At 35.3% G+C, this 23766-nt stretch overlaps 1 protein-coding gene across 3 annotated transcripts in view; it reads left to right on the top strand.

Annotated features, from left to right (window-relative positions):
- Nucleotides 1-23766, top strand: part of rttn (rotatin) — a 51618-nt gene that overhangs the window by 20090 nt on the left and 7762 nt on the right. For all 3 annotated transcript variants that reach the window (XM_041244438.1, XM_041244437.1, XM_041244436.1), the window contains 23 exons: nt 772-868; nt 1378-1446; nt 3436-3627; nt 4267-4506; nt 4920-5061; nt 6389-6534; nt 8525-8744; nt 9220-9348; nt 9508-9618; nt 9768-9926; nt 10153-10230; nt 10538-10727; nt 11088-11179; nt 12306-12402; nt 12785-12980; nt 14116-14206; nt 14473-14626; nt 15067-15204; nt 15696-15898; nt 20126-20231; nt 21476-21573; nt 23239-23316; nt 23448-23574. In XM_041244438.1, coding sequence (XP_041100372.1) covers nt 772-868; nt 1378-1446; nt 3436-3627; nt 4267-4506; nt 4920-5061; nt 6389-6534; nt 8525-8744; nt 9220-9348; nt 9508-9618; nt 9768-9926; nt 10153-10230; nt 10538-10727; nt 11088-11179; nt 12306-12402; nt 12785-12980; nt 14116-14206; nt 14473-14626; nt 15067-15204; nt 15696-15898; nt 20126-20231; nt 21476-21573; nt 23239-23316; nt 23448-23574 — 3153 coding nt within the window. The remainder of the gene's footprint in view (nt 1-771; nt 869-1377; nt 1447-3435; nt 3628-4266; nt 4507-4919; nt 5062-6388; nt 6535-8524; nt 8745-9219; nt 9349-9507; nt 9619-9767; nt 9927-10152; nt 10231-10537; nt 10728-11087; nt 11180-12305; nt 12403-12784; nt 12981-14115; nt 14207-14472; nt 14627-15066; nt 15205-15695; nt 15899-20125; nt 20232-21475; nt 21574-23238; nt 23317-23447; nt 23575-23766) is intronic.

Below are 23766 nucleotides of genomic sequence, written 5' to 3'. Positions count from 1 at the left end.
CTTGGTCCCTTAATATTGGTGGATCCATAATAGTCTTGGGGCTGAAACTCCCAGGACTGTTTTTCACTTTTTCACATGCTGTGGATAAGGTTACTTAAATCTAATGAAATCAGTCCGTATATAACACTATGTAACACAATTTTTGTTCCTGGGTAGTAAGTGTTATTTCCTAATTGCTTATGCCTCAAAAGTATAGAAAATGGCTATTATTCCCCACAAACTTTGCTTTTGTGACCAGGACAGTGATACTTTAAAATATCACTATTTCCAATGGGAAAATGGGCAAATGTGTGTCTTTTCGTTCACATAAAGTCAGAAAAAAACAACATATGAATCCAAATTAAGTTGTATTTATACTAAAGTAATACAAAGATGACTACAAAAGATTTAGAAGTGAGTTGTTTTTCGAGATTTACAATTATACTGTATTTACAATATAATTGTAAATCTCGAAAAACTACTCACTTCTAAATCTTTTGTAGTCATCTTTGTATTACTTTAGTATAAATACATGTTAATTTGGATTCATATGTTGTTTTTTTCTGACTTTATGTGAACGAAAAGACACACATTTTCCCATTTTCCCATTGGAAATAGTGATATTTTGAAATATCACTGTCCTGGTCACAAAAGCAAAGTTTGTGGGGAATAATAGCCATGTTCTATACTTTTGAGGCATAAGCAATCAGGAAATAACACTTACTACCCAGGAACAAAAAAAAAAAAAAAAATTTTTGTTACACAGTGTTATCACTGTTATTGTCTTTGCAGCTTCATTGATCGTAAAGGAAAATAAAGGCAATACCACCGAAGCTGCAGCATTGATTTGCCTCCTATTGTTTGATGAAGTCGCCCGAATGGACATATGGTAAGAACCTGGGTGTAATCTTTAATTAATGTTATCAGCATATGTACTTTTTAATTACATATTTAACTTAAAAGATCTGGTTGCTGGAGTTTAATGTGTCCTCTGTACTATATGTATAAAGACATACAGTATATTCATGTGAAACATTCCCTGCCTCAAGATGGCTTCACATGTACCTGCATGGACTTCTCAGAACTACATTTCCCTTCATCCTCCTGCCTCATACCATGTGTAACTGAGATGGATTTACCAGTGAGTAGGGGAATGATGGGAAATGTAGTTCTGAGAGGTCCATGCGGGTACATGTGAAGCCTTCTTGAGGCAAGGAATGCAATTTAAAAGTTTTAAAAAATTGGTCAAAATGTAAAAATAAATAAATAAATACATTAAAACAATACACAAACAGTTGTAGCAACAGATGGGAACATGTAACACAGTCAAATAGAAAGGTCCTTATGTACCCTTTAAGTCCTGTTCCTAATGCACACATGTGTTTTCTTTATACACAGGATAGATAATCCACCCGGCTGTGTGGTTCCCCCCTCTCCATTCAGTATACCTGTTACTGTTGTTCGAAGGTAAGAAGAAAAGAAAACTGTCCAATGCACTGAAATATGATTGTCAACTGACAGGTTATTTAGGTTATTTCCCAAATTCAATTTCAAATGTTTGCTATAGGTCCAACAATTACACTTGTCAGACACAAGTTGTGCACAGAATGTAAGAAAAGTAAGAAAGAAAAACTGGGTCCACTCAGCACAGAAATGAAATCCAACTGCATGAAGGTGAAACAAATTGCAAAGGGACATTGAATAGGTTTTTTAAAAAGTCTATGCTCGCACACTGGGTATCACAAAATGACACAAAGGTAAAAAAAAGTCTAACACAGAAATATATTTAATTTTATTCACACTCACATGTGAGCACTTTGTCACCAAAAAGTGACAAAGTGCTCAATAGTGCTAAATTGCAAACGTTTCAGCAGCCCCTGCTGCTGTCATCTGTGCATAATACTAAACACACGATTACCATTTATATAGTCTCAAGTCATTTATGTTAACAATATACATATAAATCCAGCTGGTAATTAGGGGAAGAACAGTGTCCTCAGTATGGAGCTTTTCGGTATGCCTGACTGACAGACATCAAAAACGTTAGGAAGTTCCAGTTGATGGTGTGAGTTCAGATTAAGTCCAGGTTAGGGCAGATCTGTGCCAGTAACACTAACATGCTTTGAATCAATTAACATGTCAAACAGGAGAGTGTTGTTAAGATCTGGATGGTACATAGTATATGTATTGTTTGTTTCAGCAGTATCTAAAGGGAAATATGTAAAGCATTTTTTCTGTTATCAGTGAAAGATCAAAATAAACTCCCCTCAGGGTTATGAAGAGATCTTTCAGTAGCTGTGAGCTGCTAACTCTTTGCATGCAGCAGAGTGTTTGATAAGACCTGTATGTTTAAAGTAAAATTAATCTTGCCAGTTGTAGTAATTATAGATTTACTTGGGTGGAAAGAGGACTGGGAAAGCTCAACAAAACTAGTTTATTTGTGTTGGACAACATGCATGGAAGTTTAATTCCTAGTTACATTAAGGGGAAGCTTTAAGTAATTGTAGTACATGCATTCATTTATTATAGTATTATCAAATGTAGTTACTTGCTTTTTTAATTTGATACAATACTAGTTTGTATCTAGTTTGTGCTCCTTTTAATTATTATGTATCATGATTACACAAGATTGTAAAATGTGTTGATCTATGGGGTGCCTTGTGTAAAAAAAAAAAAAAAAAAAAAGCATTAATATTTTTTTCTTTTTTCCCAGATTTAACTTAAATCTTGTATTTTTTTCCGAGATTTATAAATGTTGTGAAAATAAATATTTTTTAAAATGTGTACATTCAGAAGATTACAATATTTAACATTTAACTAAATATAAAATCTATTAACTGGATTTAACATTTAGCTAAATATTTAACTAAATCTTAAATCTCTTAACAAGATTTAACATTTAGCTAAATATTTAACTGGCCAGCTAAATCTGGAGTTTGTATGCAAATGAGCTTCTCCCAGTTTGTGCTTTTACACGATTTGATTGGCTCTTGTAATGCTAATCGATAAATGTGCAAATTTCAAAATTACAAGAGCCAATCAAATCGTGTGAAAGCACAAAGTGGGAGGAGCTAATTTGCATACAAACTCCAGATTTAGCTGGCCAGTTAAATATTTAGCTAAATGTTAAATCTTGTTAAGAGATTTAAGATTTTGTTAAATATTTAACTAAATGTTAAATCTTGTTAAGAGACTTAAGATTTTGTTAAATATTTATCTAAATGTTAAATCTTGTAACTAGATTTATAAATTATATCTGAATGTACACATTTAAAAATATATTTATTTTCACAACATTTATAAATCTGGGGAAAAAATACAAGATTTAAGTTAAATCTGGGAAAACACATGGCACCCCATACTGATCAGCTTGAACTTAAGTGAGTATAAGAGTGCAGACCCAAAGAAGTATTTCATAATTAAGTACTATATTTTACATGCTCTGTCTATTAAAAGATACAACCTCCCATTCCACGTTATGACCCATCATTTGGTAAGTCCTTACTGCACAGTGCTTCCACCTTCTTCTGATCCTTTGACTGTAAAACCTGCCTGGGACATGCTGAAGTGTGCCTGGAATCGTGCGTGGTACAATGGGATTGATCTCCTCCTGGAACAAATGATGAGCCACGAAATGGAAACTGAAGAGTAAGATTTTAAAACATATTGTACTGTAATATTGTCCTGCATTAGTGTCTAATAAACATGTTCTACAATATGTGCAATGCTAATACAGTATGAAGATATAGATCCTATTTAACTCATTGGGCCCTATTTATAGAAATAATGATTGCACACACATTAGAATTAAGGTAGAATTACATAGGATATGTGGCTTGTTCAACATTGCCAGTTTTTCATGCATTCTGGGGATAATGTTAACGTTAGACGTTTTTATAGATAACGTTATTTATGTATTATTTCTATATGGTTTGGAAAATATTATTAATTTTTGGATGAATGTTTTTTTTTTTGTGACCTTTATTCTTGTTGTGTATTGACCAATATGCAGATGCAAGGTTATTTCAGTATTAGTTCATGAATTGCAGTTCAGCAAAAAGATTCCATTTCTTTACCTGTTTAACTGTGAATAACTACTGATAGCTGTTTAGAATGTGCTATTCCAAAGTAGTTCATTCCTAACTGTCCTCTCTGTCACCTCACTTCCTTTGCTAAAGAACATTTTCTTTCACTAAATGGAGAGTCTTAACCTTATTATACCCCTTTAACAGTGTTTCTTCTTTCTACAAATAAACAATCCAACTGCTTTTTCCATTTTATTCTCAGATTCTTGGATCGTTTGAAGTTGTCCCCTGTTGAAAGTTTGATGTTAAAAGTAACACATGTTACTAGTGGACTGCAGGACTGTTTAGACACTATAAACAGTGCAGTTGCCCATGGCACTGTGAGCTCAGTGCTAACAAGGATGCGTTTCTACCTTCTCAGTGACAAGCTGGCTCTAAAGCAGGGGTCAGACAGCAGTAAGAGCATGCTTAAAACTCTAGAGTGGCGCGCTGCTTTAAGCAGGTATGTTTGAAATAGTATTAGCTACATTTTTTATTCAGATCTACTCACAACAAAACAGCTTTCAAGGTGTTCCGAGAAACAGCCCCAGTCAAATATGTATTCTTAAAGGTGAATGATATATTACTGTATTTTGTGAGTCTCTGACAAATAGTTGAGTTGACCTTATCTGTACTGGCATTATTATTATTATTATTATTATTATTATTATTATTATTATTATTATTATTATTATTATTATTATTATTATATCAAGGTCTTAAATCTGGTTTGACATGTTTGTTGATGTGTTCACTTATAAAGTGCCAGTTTAAAGGTTGAGTTGAGTGAAGACAAAAGAAATGTAAGGGAAGCTATAAAAGACACGCCATAGGATAAGTCATGTTTGAATAATAATTTGCTGTCTTTAAACCAAGGTTCTTGCAAGTGCTTCCAGCATGCACTGATGATGAGAAACTACTAGTGGATGTTGTAGTTTTTCTTAACCAGTTCTTTAAACACCAGAGTGAAACTGACAGTGAAGATCTTCAGTGGATTCTTGAGGTGGTTCTTAAACAGGTAAATGCTCAAAAATAATGTTGGCTCTAGGTCATATTTTGCTGTGCACGTACAAAAATTATGTATTAGTATTCGGTTGGAGAATTAAAAAAAAAAAAAAGAAAATCACTTTGTGTTCTTTTTGTAATCCATTATCACCTAGCACATCCTGTTTATAAAACTGTATTATGTGGGATCTAGTCAAGTACTCTGGGATGAATGTCTAACTTTTGGCAATACAAGAAGATAATGTTTGACTGTTTTCAACACTATTTTCCTTTTTTTCTGTAATGTTGGCTCAGCCTGAAGATCTCTGTCCATTTAAAGCCACTTTCTTTAGTCTGTTTGGAATTTCTCAGTAGTTTCCTTTTCTGCTGCTTATTTAACCTTGACGAGTGTTCTGTTCATTTTACTGTCATAATTAAAGCTACGATTTTGTCATGGTGGTCATGGAAGTCATGAATTTGGATAAAGTCTGTGATGTAAAAACACTTGATTAGGTGCTTTCTTTATTTCTGTCAAAAATGCAGTATGTCATGCACTGAAAATACAAATCTGCTAAGCAGGTCAGCGAATGAGATTTGTAGCTCAGCGAGCAAACATCTAAATGAGTGGATTGGAAGTTTTTGGGGTGAAATCGGGTGAAAAAATGAAGTGCGAGCAAAATGGCAAATATCACTGCTAAGCAGAGAAGTGAAAAAAAGCCAAAGGGGACATTTCATGAAAGTGGTGACATGATGTGTTGTACAGCATGTAATGTTCCTGTGGAGTACAAATGAAAAGCATATTGAAAGCACTTTACATAAACAGAAGCTACACACTGCTGAATCTGCAGTAGGAAAGACAGCTATATAAAAAATGGTGAATGAGCTGTTTTCTGTAAAAGACAGAAGAACAAATGCATCGAAGAACAGTTTATCGACTTGTAGAGGCTTTCTTTACAACATGCTGTTTCAGAATTGTGGAAACCTCTACATGTTGTACTCTAACAGTTAAACTTGTCAGTAGGCAAAAGTAATAGTCTATGTCCTTGGTTTTGGTCTACTGTTTAAAAGCTCTTGTGTATGTTGATGTAGCTAAAACTACATTATTTGGTGAGCTTTCAGTGAATTCTTGTTTTTTTGCTGCACCTCGTCTGTGAAATTTGCAAAAAATGACTGTTCCAACCTTAATCTCATAACCTTACTCATAGTTTGCCAATGTATGTCTTGTCATAAACATAAAGGTTGTGCAACTTCCAAAAGTGTGGTCTTTTTAAAAAAAACCTGATTTAATGTGCCTGATTTGTAATATTGTAAACCCTTCCGTTTCTTTTTCTTTTCTCTTTTTCTTCATGCGGGAAACAAAGCCGTTGCTGAATGTTTTAGTGCGCACAGAGTCCCAGGTCCAAAGTGAAGCTGAGGAAATACAGACTGTCATCAACCAGAGACTCCAAAAGGAGTTGACAGGATTTTTCAACACAGTACTTCACTTACTCACATCAGTTACTGACAGGTACAGAGATGTCCTCATTGTTGGACTTTTTGCAGGACCAATTTGTTTATTTCCACCTATATTCAAAGCTGAAACTCTAGGTTACACAGCTGACCTTTACTTTTAACTACCAGCTTTTTAAAGAAATTATTTGTTAAGGGTTTTGAAACTCATTGTGATCATTTACATCAAGTTTGCTGTTCATCAAACCATTTTTATAAACTGTTTTAGAGATGGATACAAGTTTCACATTTTTCAAAGCCGTGTTATTTATATCTTGGAGATTTGTTATAAACACTGTTCTAAAACAATCCTTAAACATTCCTTTTGTTAATTGGGCCCACTAATTGGGTCCACTGTCCATTACAGTGTGTATTGTGGCCCTTTTACAGAATGTTGCCATCAACAATGTAACAAACGCTTCTGCTCTGAACCTAATCCCCTTCTGTAAAATTAATAATAGTTTCAAGTACCAGACTATATGTTGAATCTATATTAAGGAATATCTGAGGCCAAGCAAATAAATAAGAAACAGTGGTGCTTTATACCCAGTTGTGGAGTATTATTAAGGTCTAATCTGATGTTTTTTTGTGAGGAAGAAAAATCAAATAAGCCTTGAAAACAACATGGTCAGAGATTGCATTGAATAACATTGAATTAAAAAAATAAAAAAATAAAAAAAAACTTAGCAGCTACAACAGCTACAGTAAACTAAAATAGTGGTACTTTCATTTATGTGCAAGTAAGTAATTTGGATGTTATTCAAAGTCTGTTTAGACATATTGAAGGGTAGCTTTGCGATCAAGGCAAATGGCGAGAATAGCAAATATAGAAGATGGAGATTGCACTTTCAGAAGTGCTTTTTGTGCACTTTTATTAATAGCAAAACAAGCCAAAAGATTCAGACAAAAATACAAAATAAACCAGCATCCAAGCAGCTATCTCAGTGCAGGACAGAGACACCCTGCTCCTCTCAACCGTTCTCTAAAACTAACCTCCCTCAGCTATCTCAGTGCAGGACAGAGACACCCTGCTCCTCTCAACCCTTCTCTAAACTAACTTCCTCAGCTATCTCGGTGCAGGACAAAGACACCCTGCTCCTCTCAACCCTTCTCTAAACTAACTTCCTCAGCTATCTCAGTGCAGGACAAAGACACCCTGCTCCTCTCAACCCTTCTCTAAAACTAACTTCCTCAGCTATCTCAGTGCAGGACAAAGACACCCTGCTCCTCTCAACCCTTCTCTAAACTAACTTCCTCAGCTATCTCAGTGCAGGACAAAGACATCCTGCTCCTCTCAACCCTTCTCTAAACTAACTTCCTCAGCTATCTGAGTGCAGGACAGAGACACCCTGCTCCTCTCAACCCTTCTCTAAACTAACTTCCTCAGCTATCTGAGTGCAGGACAGAGACACCCTGCTCCTCTCAACCCTTCTCTAAACTAACTTCCTCAGCCATCTGAGTGCAGGACAGAGACACCCTGCTCCTCTCAACCCTTCTCTAAACTAACTTCCTCAGCTATCTCAGTGCAGGACAGAGACACCCTGCTCCTCTCAACCCTTCTCTAAACTAACTTCCTCAGCCATCTGAGTGCAGGACAGAGACACCCTGCTCCTCTCAACCCTTCTCTAAACTAACTTCCTCAGCTATCTCAGTGCAGTACAGAGACACCCTGCTCCTCTCAACCCTTCTCTAAACTAACTTCCTCAGCTATCTCAGTGCAGGACAGAGACACCCTGCTCCTCTCAACCCTTCTCTAAACTAACTTCCTCAGCTATCTCAGTGCAGGACAGAGACACCCTGCTCCTCTCAGCCCTTCTCTAAACTAACTTCCCTCCCATATTCTCTTTTATAGCAGGTGTCCCAGAGTAATTGGTTATCATTAATTATTAACCCCCTGGCCACATTCCACACGTTTTTAGCAGAGAGGGGATTTCCTGATTTATTTGCTATGTAGTTACATGTGTTTTGTAATAAGTCACTTTTTTTTTTTTTTTTTTTTTTTAATGCAGAAAATGTTTGATATTGGCTGGTCCTTTTAGGACTCATTTGGCTGCCAAACTCCTTCAGTGTCTTCGGGTGTCAGATGCCCCCCACTTCTATGGGCTTCCCTCCCTGGAGAGAACCTTGCAGGGAATGGTCCATGTCACAGTCCTCCCTGGATGGAGTTTACATTCCCCCACACAAGAGCCAGATTCATTGTGTGCAAAGTACTTAACTGGACTCCTTGAGGTGTGTGTTATGTTGTATTAAATTCTGTTTTGTTTTAAAAATAAACTAAAATGTTTTGGTAAGTCTACTCTGCCATCTGTACAATAATTGCATTTCATCTTTTTTTTTTTTTGTGAATTGGCAACATATAGTTATATTGTGTAATTATAATATTGAGGCACTTACAATGTGTGGTATAGAGGAAGCACACTTCAACTGTAATACAGTATTTTTATCCAGGAAAATCATCATTTTGTATAAACTGAGAATAAAGGGTTAAACATAACCTTTAAAAGACTATATTCTCTCATAGTTAGGGATTGTCCTCAATTAAATAAATGCAGCAATAGCCGATCTTTTTTTATTCCAGCATATTACGTCTTTTGTACACTTTTTCGATAGGATTTTTCTTTTAGGTTTAGGTTTACATGGATACATGGAAACATGTAACTGTTTATATTAGCTTTGTAATGGAACATATTTTTTTTTGCTTAAGGTTATTTCTTCATTTTATGTGGAATGGGGAGGGAACGCCATGTCTTTTATGGGCAAAGGGGTCACAAAGAGTGCTGTTCACTGCTTGCTCCAGTTGTCTCATGAAATGATTGCACAAGCAAAGGCTGAGGTAGGTAAAAAAAAAATAAAACTGACCTTGAGATTTGAACTTTTTAAAGTTTTTAGCTAGGAGTTATTGGCTTCATACACATCTGTTTTAATAATAACACTTTTCAAAAAACATATTCTAATGTTACCTGTTTGTTTTCTTGCACTGTTAATTCATTAGGACTGGATATCTTCTTGGTCTTTGGCTTATGACCAAAACACTGATGAACAGGCAGCCACTCGATTAGGGCTGGCTTGGCTCATTCCACTCTGGTTTGACAGGGACCCTGAGGTGAGACTCTATCAGATTGCATGTTGTCTGAGTTGTCCAGGGTTTGAAACACTGTTTCTATAAATAATACATTGCCATTTCTGATACTTTTGAGATGACTATTAAATGACGATTCAGTTGTTAAATGCAGACATGTTTATTATGCCTAGGTACGATTTGCAAGCCTAGGAATTGGATCGGCTCTCACGTCAGTGGAAAGTGGGTGCATTGCACTCGCAGCAAGCTGCCAGAACATTTCTGGAGGATTATGGGGAACTGTGCTGAATATCCTACTTGACCAATTAGAATGCAGTATGGTCCGTAGAGAGGTTAGTTCTAATCACTAAAATAATAACTGTCGAAATTTCTGAATATATAACTAGCCAGATCTGAAAAAAATATTTGTTATCATAATTATGAAAACTAAATTAACATTTGCATGTTAACGTGTAGATTTACATTTTTCTTCCTGATTATCAGGATTCAGCTTGTGTTGGTGTTTATGTGTCCTGTTGTTTTTGCACAGCAAGATGGCACTGTTGCTTTTTATTCTAGGCTGCATTTATTCTACAAAACCTTCTGGTGATACCAATGCCTGCTAATATTGAGGAAGCTAAAGATTTTGCCTGGCAAGTAAGTGTGTGGATCAGGTAAAATGTTTCTTTGTGCTGTTTTTTTTCTGACAGGGAACTAGTCAGACACATTTTTAAAAACTGGAATATCTGAACTTTTATTTTGGAGGCAGAACGTGTAACAAACGTGTAATGCTGGTGAAGTTAACTTGTATCAGTACTCATATGTCTCTACCACATGTAAAGTCATGGATAAATACTGGCCTAGAGTTTTTGTAAAACTTGGGAACATTTCTGTATAAACTGAGAATAAAGGGCCTTAAACATAAATCTTTATAGCTTCAGTAGTGTTGTCTGTTCGCCCCCAGAGCCCCTGCGTTCATGACGAAGATTCTGGCCTATCACTGGTGGGGCTGCCTGCTCTCCAGGCTCTTCTCTATCACTGCCAGTTTTTTGAACATGCAAGTCAAATTGTGAAGACATGTTTCCTAGGCAGGCACTCCTTTGATTTGAATTATCCCAGAGCTAGCAACACTCTGACAGCAAATATCACTGAAGGTAGGTTATATATATGGAAAGGATGGTAAAAAGCTACTGTGTATTTGGTAGAAATAAAATCACATGGTTTCTTTGGGTAATTTGTGTTGTGTTTTAATTGTGCTTTATCAAATTATGACGTATATTATATATATATAATATATAATATATATATATATATATATATATATATATATAATATATATATATATATTATATGTATCATACTCTATGATTTAACTTGTCTGTTTTTACTAGCAAACTGTAACATGTTTAACGACACCATCAGTGTGTGCCAAAACAAAATGAAAGAAAATAATGTAAAATATGCCACCTGGATTTTCACATGCAAAGTAACAACATGTTCATGATCGTCGACAGATTTTGATGATACAATGAAGCATTGGAGAGGTCCATCTAGCCTGCCTGATCATAGTCAGATATCAAGTTCTCTTTCCACATCAAGTACTCTGGTAGGAGGCGTTCGATTTAAAACTTTGATTTAAAAGGCTTTAATCATTTTTTATGAATGTAGGCATATGAATTGCATTAGGTTCCAGTGCAGAAAATTATTTCACTGATGAATTGAGATATCACTGGTAAACCGTGCTTTAAGGTGTTATAGTCATGTATTCCACTAACACTTACATTTCTATTACAAAGAAGAACACAACTAGAACTATGGCATTCTTCTTCTTCTTCTTCTTTACCTTAAAAACTGGTGTATAAGTGTTGTGTGTGCCCCCCCCCCCCCCCCCCCCCTTTTGAGACAACAATTTCAGGAAAAAGCCTATAGGTCACACCAGTGTCTAAGTTGCTCCCCCATTTTTAGGACCTCCTAAAAATAACTAGAAAATAGACTCATCAAAGGTTTTTACAGTAATTGTTTTTCTTAACTGGCTTTGTCTGTTTTTTAGATTTATTTTTTTTTATTTATTTATTTATTTTTACTTTAAAAAAAAAAAAAAAATGAAATCCTTTGAACCTTCATAGTTAAAGCTTAGTTTTTTTTTTTTTTTCCAATTTCCTGTCAACAGACCTTTTAAAACTAATCTCAAAATCCCTGCAAAAAGGTCTTAGAGTGTGGCAACACTACTTTAGCAGCAACAATGTTATTGTGTTAAAAACACAAATGCATGTAACATGCAGAAGCATTTAAAGAGTGACCAAATAGAAGTGCTCTACACTTGTTTAAAACTTACAAATTATTCCAATTGTTTCCAAAATGGGAGGATTTATTTACTGTAATTCTGCAATATGCTTAAATGGGTATTTTTTCTTCTGAGCGCTCTCTCCCCGTATTGCATAGATTTAACAATGTAGTTTAAATAAATGAAAAGGTCTTTAAAGCTGACTTCATTCATTGTACCAAGAATACAAATTTTAGGTGTGTGGCATATTAAGGTAGGCATGTTAATTGTACCAATGCACATTTCCAAAATCTAGAAAAGTATAGTATGATGATGGCATGATGAAATCACGATTCTGCAAAAAGTTGTTGTAAACACTGCTAATGACTATTTAGCGTAAATCTAGCCCTTAGTCTTGTCAGCAGAAATTCCGTACAGACACGTGTATTGTTTTTTATTATTATCGTAGGTCCTGCCAGAAGACAGAGCTGAAAGGCAGATATCTGCGTTCTCAGTGTCCATGGTACATGCTCCAGATACCCCAACTAACAGACTGATGGCACAAGGTAGGATAAAACACTTAACCAGCTGTACACAGTGGTAGAAAAGGTTATAGACAAGAACACCAATTAGAAAATACAGTACAAAACAGCGATGCTGCCTATTCTGCTCATAGCTGTTTTGCCACTACAGTGATCCTTTTATTTTCTTCATGACTGAAATGTGTTTAGTTTTTAATAGACCATGCTCAATTTGTGAATACATAAATCAAAGGCAGTATTGTATACACTCCAGGGTGTCCTGAAAACAGGACTACATTAAAGACTGGAGTAGGCGCTTTAAGAGTATCACCAAGGTTGGCATTTGCCTTATAAACCTACTACAGTTTTTAATATATGTTTTTTGCAGTTGTCATTTACCATTATTTTCCATTTCCTTGTATTGAAGGTCAGAGTGACACAGACACATCCTCTTTGAGTACAGAGGACTCCAGGATGGCAGGCATGCCTCAAGACCATTGTGTTATAGTTACACCTCCACTTCTATCAGCGATCTGTGGGCTGCTGACTAATCTGTTGGCTGTTTTACCAGAATTCACATTGAGCGCTATTAATCAATACCACATTCTCTCCTCTTTAACCAGGTAAAAGCATTTTTTTGTCAGTCCGCATAGTACAACATAAATAGCTTGAAATGTTATCTTGGAAAGCTTATTTCTATACTTATGTAATTAGATTTTGTTTGAAGAGTGAATGTCATCAAATATTTATTTATTTATTTTTTACCTTTTATCTTTTTATGATATTTGTAATTACTTAAATATTGTGTAAGACGCTTAACTACAACTGATTTGCAGTTGTAGTTGCCTGCCATAGACATGTATACCATGATTTTTCAGAATAAAGCCTGTGTGTTGCGCACACTTTGTGCATTGTGTGCTTGCCTGAGCAGTGTCATTGACCATCCATTGTGTAAGCATCACCCCTTTTATAAGGTGCACTCCTTGTATAACCCACACCCCATGTAAAAAGCAGAGGGGTAAAGCAAAGAATAATACTTAGCAGGATCAATCATACTTTAACCAGTGTTTATATATACTATATTATCAAATTATCAATTAAGCATAAACTGTACCCTCTTTATATCATCTTGTATTGCTGAATCTTAATCACAGACTTAACAAAAAAAACCTTAGTATTTGACGATTGCAATCATAAAAAGGTAAGACAATAACAAATACATTAGTTACTCTTTAAAAATTTCCACCACTTCTCCTCAGTGGTACAATTTTTTCTGGAATTTTAAGTGAGTAGAAGTATACACAAGGGGTGTCCTTTCTGCACTGCCACACACCAGACGCAATGTGATTTGACCACACACACCAGAAGTGACACAGAGGCGATGTGACAGTTTGAAAACTGCCATTTTTATACCAGTGTTAAAAATGGTTATTGACAAAACTATGATCAAGACTCGTACATATTCGTTAACATGATGTAGAAATTGAGTGTTTTCTCTGACAGTACTTCAACACACATGGCAATAAATCATACATACCAGGCTTATCCAGTTCCTTTGAAATGGAATCCCATATATTGTCTTTCAAATCTATATCTTTATAATTGTGATGGCCTTTGTCCTTATCAGATGCATTCCACAATGACAGACTGTACACATATAAACTCAAAGTACAATAACATGAGCTCACATGTGAACCAAAGTCATTTTCAAGAATAAAATGATTACCATAATAATTTCAGCTTTTTGTAATTTCCCAGTTTGGTTGATGCCAGCTTATTAGAAAGATGTTTCTGGGAGCTCAGGTCTTCATCCTCTACTCCGGATTACAGAGAAGATATTAAAGCTCAGGTCAGTACTTTTTATCTATTGCCATTAAAATGTTCACTTTTGTGTAATTTCAGAATTACGTTGATTGATATCAATTAAACTTTTCTTTCTTTGCTTTTAAATGCTGTTTCAGGTTTTCTCTTCACATCTTCATTTTATTATTAATTCATCTAATTTTTGATCTTGAGTCTTGCATACTATTGCCATTTCATATGAAGTGTTTGTCTAGCCTTGGCTAGTTATATACTGTATTGGTTGAAAATGTCATAACTTCTGTTTTCAAACAGGTTTTGAGCCTTCTCCAGTATATATCCTGCTTTTCTGGGCTGCTCCAATCTTGCTTGATCATAAATCATGACATTATAAATCAGGAGGATGTACTGAAGCCGCTACTGACAAATGTGTTTGCCATTCTTTCACCACATCTCAAGGATCATTTTGGTAAGAAGATTGTTAGAAATGTTACAATTATGTAAACATTCATGAATACAAACGATAAGCTGTTCAGATATTTCAGAATGCAGATGGTTCCACATTTGTAGGCTGTTGTTTTTAAGTGATCTTGGGTATTTTTGTTACCACTTCTGATCTATAGACCCTAACCAAGCATACCACCGACAGGATCAAGTTTAATTGACTGTTGAACAGCCACCAGCCTTCTGGTCAATTTGTATTTATTTATTTGTTGGGGGGAGGAGGGGCTTTGGGGGGTGTTATATATTAACATTTTCAGCAAAAAAGGGGTTTGCACATTTTGTGCGGCTTGATTGTCACTGCTCTAGCACCCCAATAAAGCTTAGCGTTTATGATCCAAATTATTCAAATCTATTCAAATGTTTTTTTTTTTTTGTTTGTTTTTTTTTTTTTTATAACCACTATAGATGCTGAAGTAAAATCCACACTGTACCATACTTGGACAGACTTGTTCATGCTTATGGCTACTCTGTTGAGGAAGAACAGTCAGATCACATTCCCTTATGTTTCTACAGCTTTAAGAAAGCACTGGACTTCATTTACAGGTAATACTTACAGGCACTGCATCATATTCCTAGTATGGTGTTAATACTATTTCTATTCATATGCGAAAATAGAGGAGACTTTAGAGTAGGGGTTCTCCAGGAAATTGTGGAAACTGTTTAATGTTCAGAAGAAATGTTATTTAACTGTTGTGGTGAGGGACAGGCCTTGCGATACTTAGGCAACATACAATAAACATTTACAATCACTGAAGTGCAGATTTTCTTTCTTGTTAGTGATTTGGTTTTTTCAGTTTTCAGTTTCTAATAAGGGGTCCCCCAAACAAGAACGTATGAGTTAAAAGGAATGAATTGGAGCTGACTACAGATTTCAAATCATGGGTTAGCCATTCCCTTCCATGTGTCTGTCTGTACCACATTTCAAACCCAGGTATAAGCAGGACCCTGAAGGAAACTTGTTTTCAGTGAGATTATCCCAGGTAAATTGCCTAAAAATATGTTTATTATTATGTTTTGAATTTCTTTCATTTTAGGTACAATTTCCGCATGTGTACAGCTTTCTACAACAGACTCCTTCCTTTACACTTCTGCTCTACAGTTTCTGTCAGTTGTTTTGTCTGAAGAGGCAAAAAGACAGATCCAGGATTCTACACAGCTGAGCTCAGTCCATAACAGCGTTTTGACTGAACTTCTAAATGAGTCATCAGGAAGCCAGCTCTGTGAATTGATATTACAGGTAATCCTATCATGTTATAGGTTAGGGTTACTCACAAAACTGCAACAAGCAACTAGTGCAAGAGTATCTAATTAATATGATATACAACTATGTACTGTATTTATCGAATTGCAAGTACAGGGCTTTTTTAGGTACTATAATCACAAGTTCAGTTTGCTCTTTTTCTGTTTTAAGGAAATATTTAAAGCAATTGTTTTGAATTGTCTTCCACAACTAAAGTACTGTTGTAAGAGTTAGGACTGTAAGGCTGAGTACACACACCTTTCATCACTGGAGTGCACTCCCTGTTTAAACAAACCACCGAGCTCGGCCCATCATTACATGCCGATCGTGGGGTTTTGTGTGACCACATGGAGGCTGTGCTTTTGTTTATGCTTTTGGAAGAAAGTACTGTACATAATCGATCAAGAGCCCATCAAGCACAGCTATGCTCTATTCTGCAACACCAGCGGAAACGCTGTTTTGCTTTTTCTGCACTGTTAAATACAGTGGCGACAATCTGTAGTACCATGACGGTAGATCGAAACATTTGGGCTATCTTCCAGCCAGCAGGCTGGTGGGAACGACTTGATTGGTTTCCAAATGACTAGATTAAAAAGGAGTCATATATACATCTTTGTCATTTACTGAGACCTTTCCCGGAGTGCCAAAACACAGATGAGACATTCGGTATTGGTAGAAAAATGAGTTGCGGTTGCACTGTGGCGTTTGGGGATACGAATTGTCTCATATTGTTTTATTTAAGTTGCAAAATAAAGTGATTTTGACAACGACAAGTGACAACAAATTGTTATGAATTTACTATTCATCAATATTATAAAATCAACTTGGCTCATCAGGCACCTATATATATATATATATATATATATATATATATATATATATATATATATATATATATATATATATAATATAGCCATGTTTATCACATAGAAATGTCTGATAACAGTGACGTCATTAGTTGCACAGAAAATCCACTGAGCACAAACAGCAGTTATGTTAGTGCGGTTGTAATACAGTAATGCAAACACAGTTAGTGCACATTAACTAACCAAACTGATAATAACCACACTCGATACTTGCACTGAAAAGGATTAACTAGTGGGGTTGTTGCTGCCCTTTGTAACCGAACTGTGTGTGTATACAACCCGTATTAAGAGCAAAAGGTGAACTCACAACCGCATTTAGCCTATGTGTGTATGTAGCCTAAGTGTAAAAGCAACAGAATTAAGTGCCACATTCAGCAACCCTAAACTAAACACTGCACCTTTAAATCATTATTTATTTTCTATGTATGCCTGTGGTTCAACCATTAAACCGTTAACCACAATATGCATGCGTACTGAAACAGGTGTACACTTTTTTTTTTTTTGCAGACATGCTTTGATGTCGCAGATCAGTTCTAACTGTCATTTTCCATTTAAACCTTCAAAAGAGACGCTTGCATTTCAATACAGTGCTTTGTAAACATCTTCTTCTTTCACCATACCTATTATAATAGGCTTGCAAAATCATCTCTACGGAGCTTTGACTAAATGATGGCTTTTTTGAATCCCCAGTAGTCAACCTGGTCTGTTATTTTAATGAAACTATCATGATGCTCAAGCTTGCAATAGATTTCTAGTAATAAAATACATTGCCTAACTCTAGCACTCATTGGAAGGACATGTTTTGTGTCATGAGCATTAAGGACCTTGGTAAAAAAACATATATAGTAATGTGCATGCAAGTATGGAACATGAAGCAGTGTTCTTGATACACTTTACTCTGAAATCTGTTATTTTTAGGGCAGTTGATTAATGGCAATTAACTTCTGTGATTAGCCCGTTAATTTTTGGGGGGATACATTTTTTATGCACATTAATCATACTCCTCTGTCTTGTTCCTCTTAACATACTGTAATTCTTTTCCTGAGGCACCATTTTAATACACTCGAGTGCATGCCAGGATTGAATGAGTGTAGTTATAGTTTGCATATAAAATTAGTCACGGAACCACATTATGTAACAAAGGCCCTGTCCACACTACAGGACCGATCTCGAGAACCGTACTCGAAACCATTCTAATTAATCCAGCTCAAAACATCCACTCTGAATGTGGGCGTGACCCCCCTATTATGTTTAGAATTTAGGTACATCTGTTATGTTTTTGGTTATATTGACCCGATGCAATTTCAAACTAATTTAAAACAGCCTTAAATTGATTAAATATTTTTATTTGCAAAGGTTTTACTCTTTTCTGCTCTTTTAGTCCAGGAGCTGTGATAAAACTTCTTTGACTGCCAACATGGGAGCTCATCATTTCAGAATGATTTACCAGTGAGATACTGACAGAATATTAGGCTCTGCTTTGTAGATATATATTGTTTGTTTTTTTTGTTTATAAATATCTAAATATCAGAACTAATAATACAAATATAATAATAATAATAATAATAATAATAATAATAATAATAATAATAATAATAATAATAATAATAATAATAATATAAAATTAAAGAAGTTTGTTTTATTCCTTTACACAAATCTACATAGATAACAATGACCCAAAACATATTATTAGTATACCTGTTCTAAAAAAAATAAACATCTCCAAGGGTCTGTTTTCTGTGTATAAGTTCATGACCCCAACTTAGGAAAAGTCCAAATATTATACAGAAAATGAAAAGAAAAATAGCATTTAAGCTAATTGGAAATTAGAGTCGGATCAAATAGACCCAAAACCTAATAGGGTTAATGCGTGCGTACATATAGTATTAAAATAGTTCAGTTACAGTTCCTAGCAGGGCAATGAACAGTGCATTGTATTTTAATTTAAAATAATGTGTTATTTCCCAAATAAATAAATATTTAGCAATATGGACCCATATTAAGGTCCATATTGCTAAAAAGAAACAAAACAAGTATTTGGGAAAAACTTAAGTGTGAACACACAGGTAAGGGCTTGAAGTTTTCGGTTTTTATTTTTAATGAGGTGACATCATTAAACTCAGAAAAAGCTGTTAATTACAAAACAATCTTTGTTTTTATCTTAATGTCTTGCCTGAGCCTAATTCTGGTCCCCTTCATTTTATTTCAAACAGAGCTGACAAATTATGTGAATTGTTTATCCCCCATCCTACTTTTAACACACATTACATTTTTGCAGTCACCTAATTTAATGTTGTGCTTTTATTATTTTCCCCACTAGTTTAACAGAGATGTCCTAACAATTTTTTTTTTTTTTAAGCATACAAATTAATACCTAGTGCGGAGTGTATATACACTGATAGCAAGTCCTTCAGGTGCCTGCTTGAGTATTCCGCCAACATATCACAAAGCATTTTGGGATATTGGAGGATACACAAATGTAGTTTGGTATTACAGCATCCACACTTCTGATAAAGCGCACTACCTGATACGATCTAATTTAGAACCGGACTAGACTACCCCCTGAGGTGATCTCGTCTGGTTCTCTAGTACGGTATTAAACGTTAAATGCTGCGTTGTGTAGACTCAAACCGTATCTAGCACTTTTTAGCTGGTTTAAAGGCATAGTGTGGACAGGGCCAATGTAAATGGGAAGTTTATTTTTAAAAAACTTTCTGACTGTTCATTGGACAGAAAGAGGGTTACTTGTATCTACTGTCAAAGTGAGTTCCAATATCACAGATGTGCATCTAGTCTGCTGTACCACCTGTGAGCTAAACAAGCTTTCACTTCTAGAAATACACTTTCTAGGAGTTCTTTTGCTATAGACAACAACAATACAACAACAAATTCAACCCGTCAGTTTCGCCAGAGTGCTCCTTTAGAAATTTAGGATCATTGCAAACCCATGAATCAAGCTCAGTACGGTACTATAGCCAGTGCTGTTGGATAGCTACCGACTGCAGACTCATGAACATTGCAGATTTGCTTTATTTCAATAACCACATTTATTTAAACTATATGTACAATTATGGAGGATATAACCGGAATAATTTTAAATGTATTAATATAAGAGAATTTAAAATTATTATTATTATTATTTAAATGGTAATGAAAAACATCAGTTTATAAGTAAAGGGAACCATAAAAGAAACTGTTCGTTTGAAACTGATGTCTCACCTCAAATGACACATGCTGTACTGCAATGGTGCAGTCTTTATTTCAGATTTTTTTTTTTTTTACAAGATTTTAGTTAACTGCCGGGATTACGCAGTTGTAACCCATGGTTACATGTTATTCTTTGTTCCTTTTCTTATAGAGCTTTGAAGGAAAATCATCAGAAGATGTTTTGAAGAAAATAGCAGCATGTACCCTTATGTCATTGCTTGCTGTCAGTTCAAGTGCACGGATGCATGCTTTACACGGTAAACCTTTATGAAACTTCAAAGAAATGTTACACTTTCATCTCTACAAAAACTTGAACAAGGTCATTCCACATTTCACGTTTCCTGACAAGTGGGGATGGGGGGTGGGGTGGATGGCTGTTAAAATTACTCTATCTGATTTCTGAATTATCTGTTGACCACCTGTGGTCCGCAAATAACTCCCAAAATTCAGTTGCACAGTTCTAAGCAACACAACAAACAGCTTGTGATGGTGTAAACACAATTATACTGAAGTGTCATTCTGGGCCTGTGATCGGGTAAACACAATAAAAACATACTTTTCTGACTTGCTGGGCCACCATAATTTGTAGTACAGCTTATTAACGCATATCATAAGGGAGGAATATAATTTCACTGCCTGTTTGTTTGTTTTTTGGTGTGACGTCACTGAGACAGGCATGTCATTTTTAACAGCACAGAGAAACAAAACATGACAAGAATTTGATTACAGCTAAGAAAAAAAAAACATGTAAACATTTTTTATTTGACTTATATTTATATTAGAACATTATTCTGTATGTTTATAAATATCAAGCAACGAGTGGATAGAAGCAATACTTTGCTTTTAGAAATTGATAGATTAATTCGCTACACTAGGTAACGGTTGCAGGGACCAGCACTGGTATTTACATTTGGATGTGAGGACATCCTAAGACACAGTGCATTATTTGTCAGGAGGTTTTGTCAAACGAAACTCTTTTAATCCAGCAAAATTGAGATGCCATTTATCTACAAAGCATTCAGAATATGAAAAAAAAAATAAAGAAATAAGAACTTTGTCATCAGCAACTTTCAAAATGTAAAATGACAGCATTTCTTGATGAACTAGTAGAGAAGATTCAAGCCTCGTAATCTCATTGTTATGTACAAATTAGTTTCAAAATGCTGTTGTGAAAAAATGCGTGTCAAGTGGTCCGTGGGAAAAATCCAAACACCAAGGCATTGAAAAAGTTTGGGAACCACTGGTCTAGGGATATTAGTGTGTTTTGTTCTTACTTTATCCCCTCCATTGATGACTTGCCTTACAAACAAAACAAAACAAATGCATTCAACATTTGTAAGAGACACAGTTTTATGTTACACATTTTATTTTATTTTAAATTACACTGTTTTGTTACAAATTTACAATTTGCATGCAACTACAATTGTATTTGCTCATAAAACTTTGAAAACATAATATGTTTTAACAGATTGCATAATGTGTTTGGTAATGTATATTTTAGCTGGCCTTGTTGACAGCTGTGTAGAACAGATGAAACAGAGCCATGCACAACTTAACCTGGATTCTCTGAAGCCTGGAAAAGCTGCACAAAGGAAAAAGGCAAGTACTGCTTTTTTTTTTTTTTTTCTCATTTCTTTGGCAGGGCAAAATGGAAAATGTGTATAGCATTTACATAACGTTAAGATAAAGTTCAGTATGAAATGTAAAACCTTTTATTTTTTAAAACTTCCTGACCCTACGAGCCGCTTACCAAAATGTTCATTTGGCAAAAACACATTCTGTAAAATATGAAATGTGTGTGAGCAAGACATTTTAAATACTAGAATTGGTTTAATTATTTTATTTAATTTATTTTTTTAGTTCTTTCGAACATTATAATGGAGTCTTGCTCTTACTCTGTGCAGTACAGTAGTTGTCTGTTGATGGCAGCAAAATACACAAGAACAAGAGAGCATTGCAGAGCCTCGTAGTTTCTGTGTCATTTTTACTGTACTGTAACACTGGTGTTTTTCCATTATTACTGTTTATACTGTATGTATTGTGCACTTTAAATATACTCTGTTATTATGAAGCAAAATACCATAACTGCACTGATTTCACAAAAAACCCCACGCAAAGACACATTTCTGTTTTGTTGTATATGAGACACAGAGGATACCACTGTTTTCAGTGAAAGCACTTCCTCCCATTCTGGCTTAAAGCTTCATACTTTCATTTATTACTCGTGAATGGCTTGCTCAGTGATATTTTCTTCACTAAAAGAACGAGCACTTAATTAAAAATGATGAAACTGCACATCTGGCTTTCACTCAAAGTGATTGAAGTACGCATGCACCAGTGCATGATGTCAAGGTCATCCTGGGACTGAACATGCAGGTTCAAATTGAAGAGAGTGTTCTTTATTTTTTACTTCTTTTCATTTTTGTTCATTATTCTTTCTTCAGTTCATTTGAGCCGCAAAGTGTGCGTCACACTGCATTTCACCGGGAGCCGCATTTGAACAGCCCGGGAGCCGCATGCAGCTTGTGAGCCGTGGTTTGGCCACCTCTGCTATATAATATAGAACTCAAAATCAGTTTAATTTTAATTAAGTTGATTCAGGTTTCAGAACGGTAGCAGTGGAATACATCCTACCGTGTAAATAACCACTCTTTTTGGATTTGACTGTAAAGGACTGGCGCTGGGTATTTTGTGTTTTATGTTGTCTGTTATATGTATTATTGTAGTGGTGCACGGAGTGTGGGTTATGTAGCACAGGTGATGTCAGATGTATAGTTATATTTAGGCACAGGGATTGCACAATCACTTCATGTGCAGATTAAATTGGGTATTTGTATGTGGGCAGAGGGAGTGCACAAGTAGGTCATGTGCAAACTCTGCCAAGATTCATTTGAATGATTGATTCCCAATCGAGTCTCAGTAGAGCTGTACAAAAGAGTGAGTGCACACAGGCTTGGGTGTTCGGTGAGGTGAGAACGGGTCGGGAGCCACAGAAAAGAATCACTGGCTTGACGTCACCACCAGCCAGCCTGTTCACAAGGACATATGGAGGAAAGGGGCATAAATGGCAATGTGATAGTCTGCAGTACTCACTATTCACAGAGGGAAGAATCCCTACAATAACAAGGCATCTTGTAGTAATATGTAACCCATTTGACCTAGTCACACATGCAGCTAATCTAATAACTGTATCAACATACTTTAAAACAAAAAAGGATATATTGTTATTAAACCTTCCAAATATATTGTATTTTATTTAAGCAGGAGGAGAGTGTTACAAGAGAATTAAAGATGGCAATGCAGATCTTGAGAAACTGTCTTTACCGTAGTGATGAATGCAAAGTGAGTATTAAAAAAAAATAAAACAGGGTGAGCTGGCTCAAGCAAATATTTATTGGTTAGCCCTTTGTATTTGCAAGTAGGTAGCACTAAAAGTGTTTGTAAACATTTTTTTCTTTCTTTCATACACATAGGTTGCTGCCACAGACACACGTCTGGTGAATGTAGTTCATGCACTGTGGTCGTGGTTTCTAACCGATGATGTATTGATGCAAGCAGCTTTACAGTTGCTCTGTGTTTATACTGCTAATTGTCCCACAGGTTAGTATACAATGAAATTCACATTTTAGAAAAATGTTTTTAAAATGTTATATTTAAAAAATGTCTAAAAATAAAAAAAACATCTAAAGAGATATCTTGCGTATATTAGAGTATATTATATTATAAGAGTATATTATACACACAAATGTAATAACAGACACACCAGTGTCTTTTGAGGCACTTCGTTCAGAG

Source organism: Polyodon spathula, chromosome 3, assembly GCF_017654505.1.
Source record: "Polyodon spathula isolate WHYD16114869_AA chromosome 3, ASM1765450v1, whole genome shotgun sequence".
Lineage (NCBI taxonomy): Eukaryota > Metazoa > Chordata > Actinopteri > Acipenseriformes > Polyodontidae > Polyodon > Polyodon spathula.
This window is presented reverse-complemented; position numbering and strand designations above follow the sequence as displayed.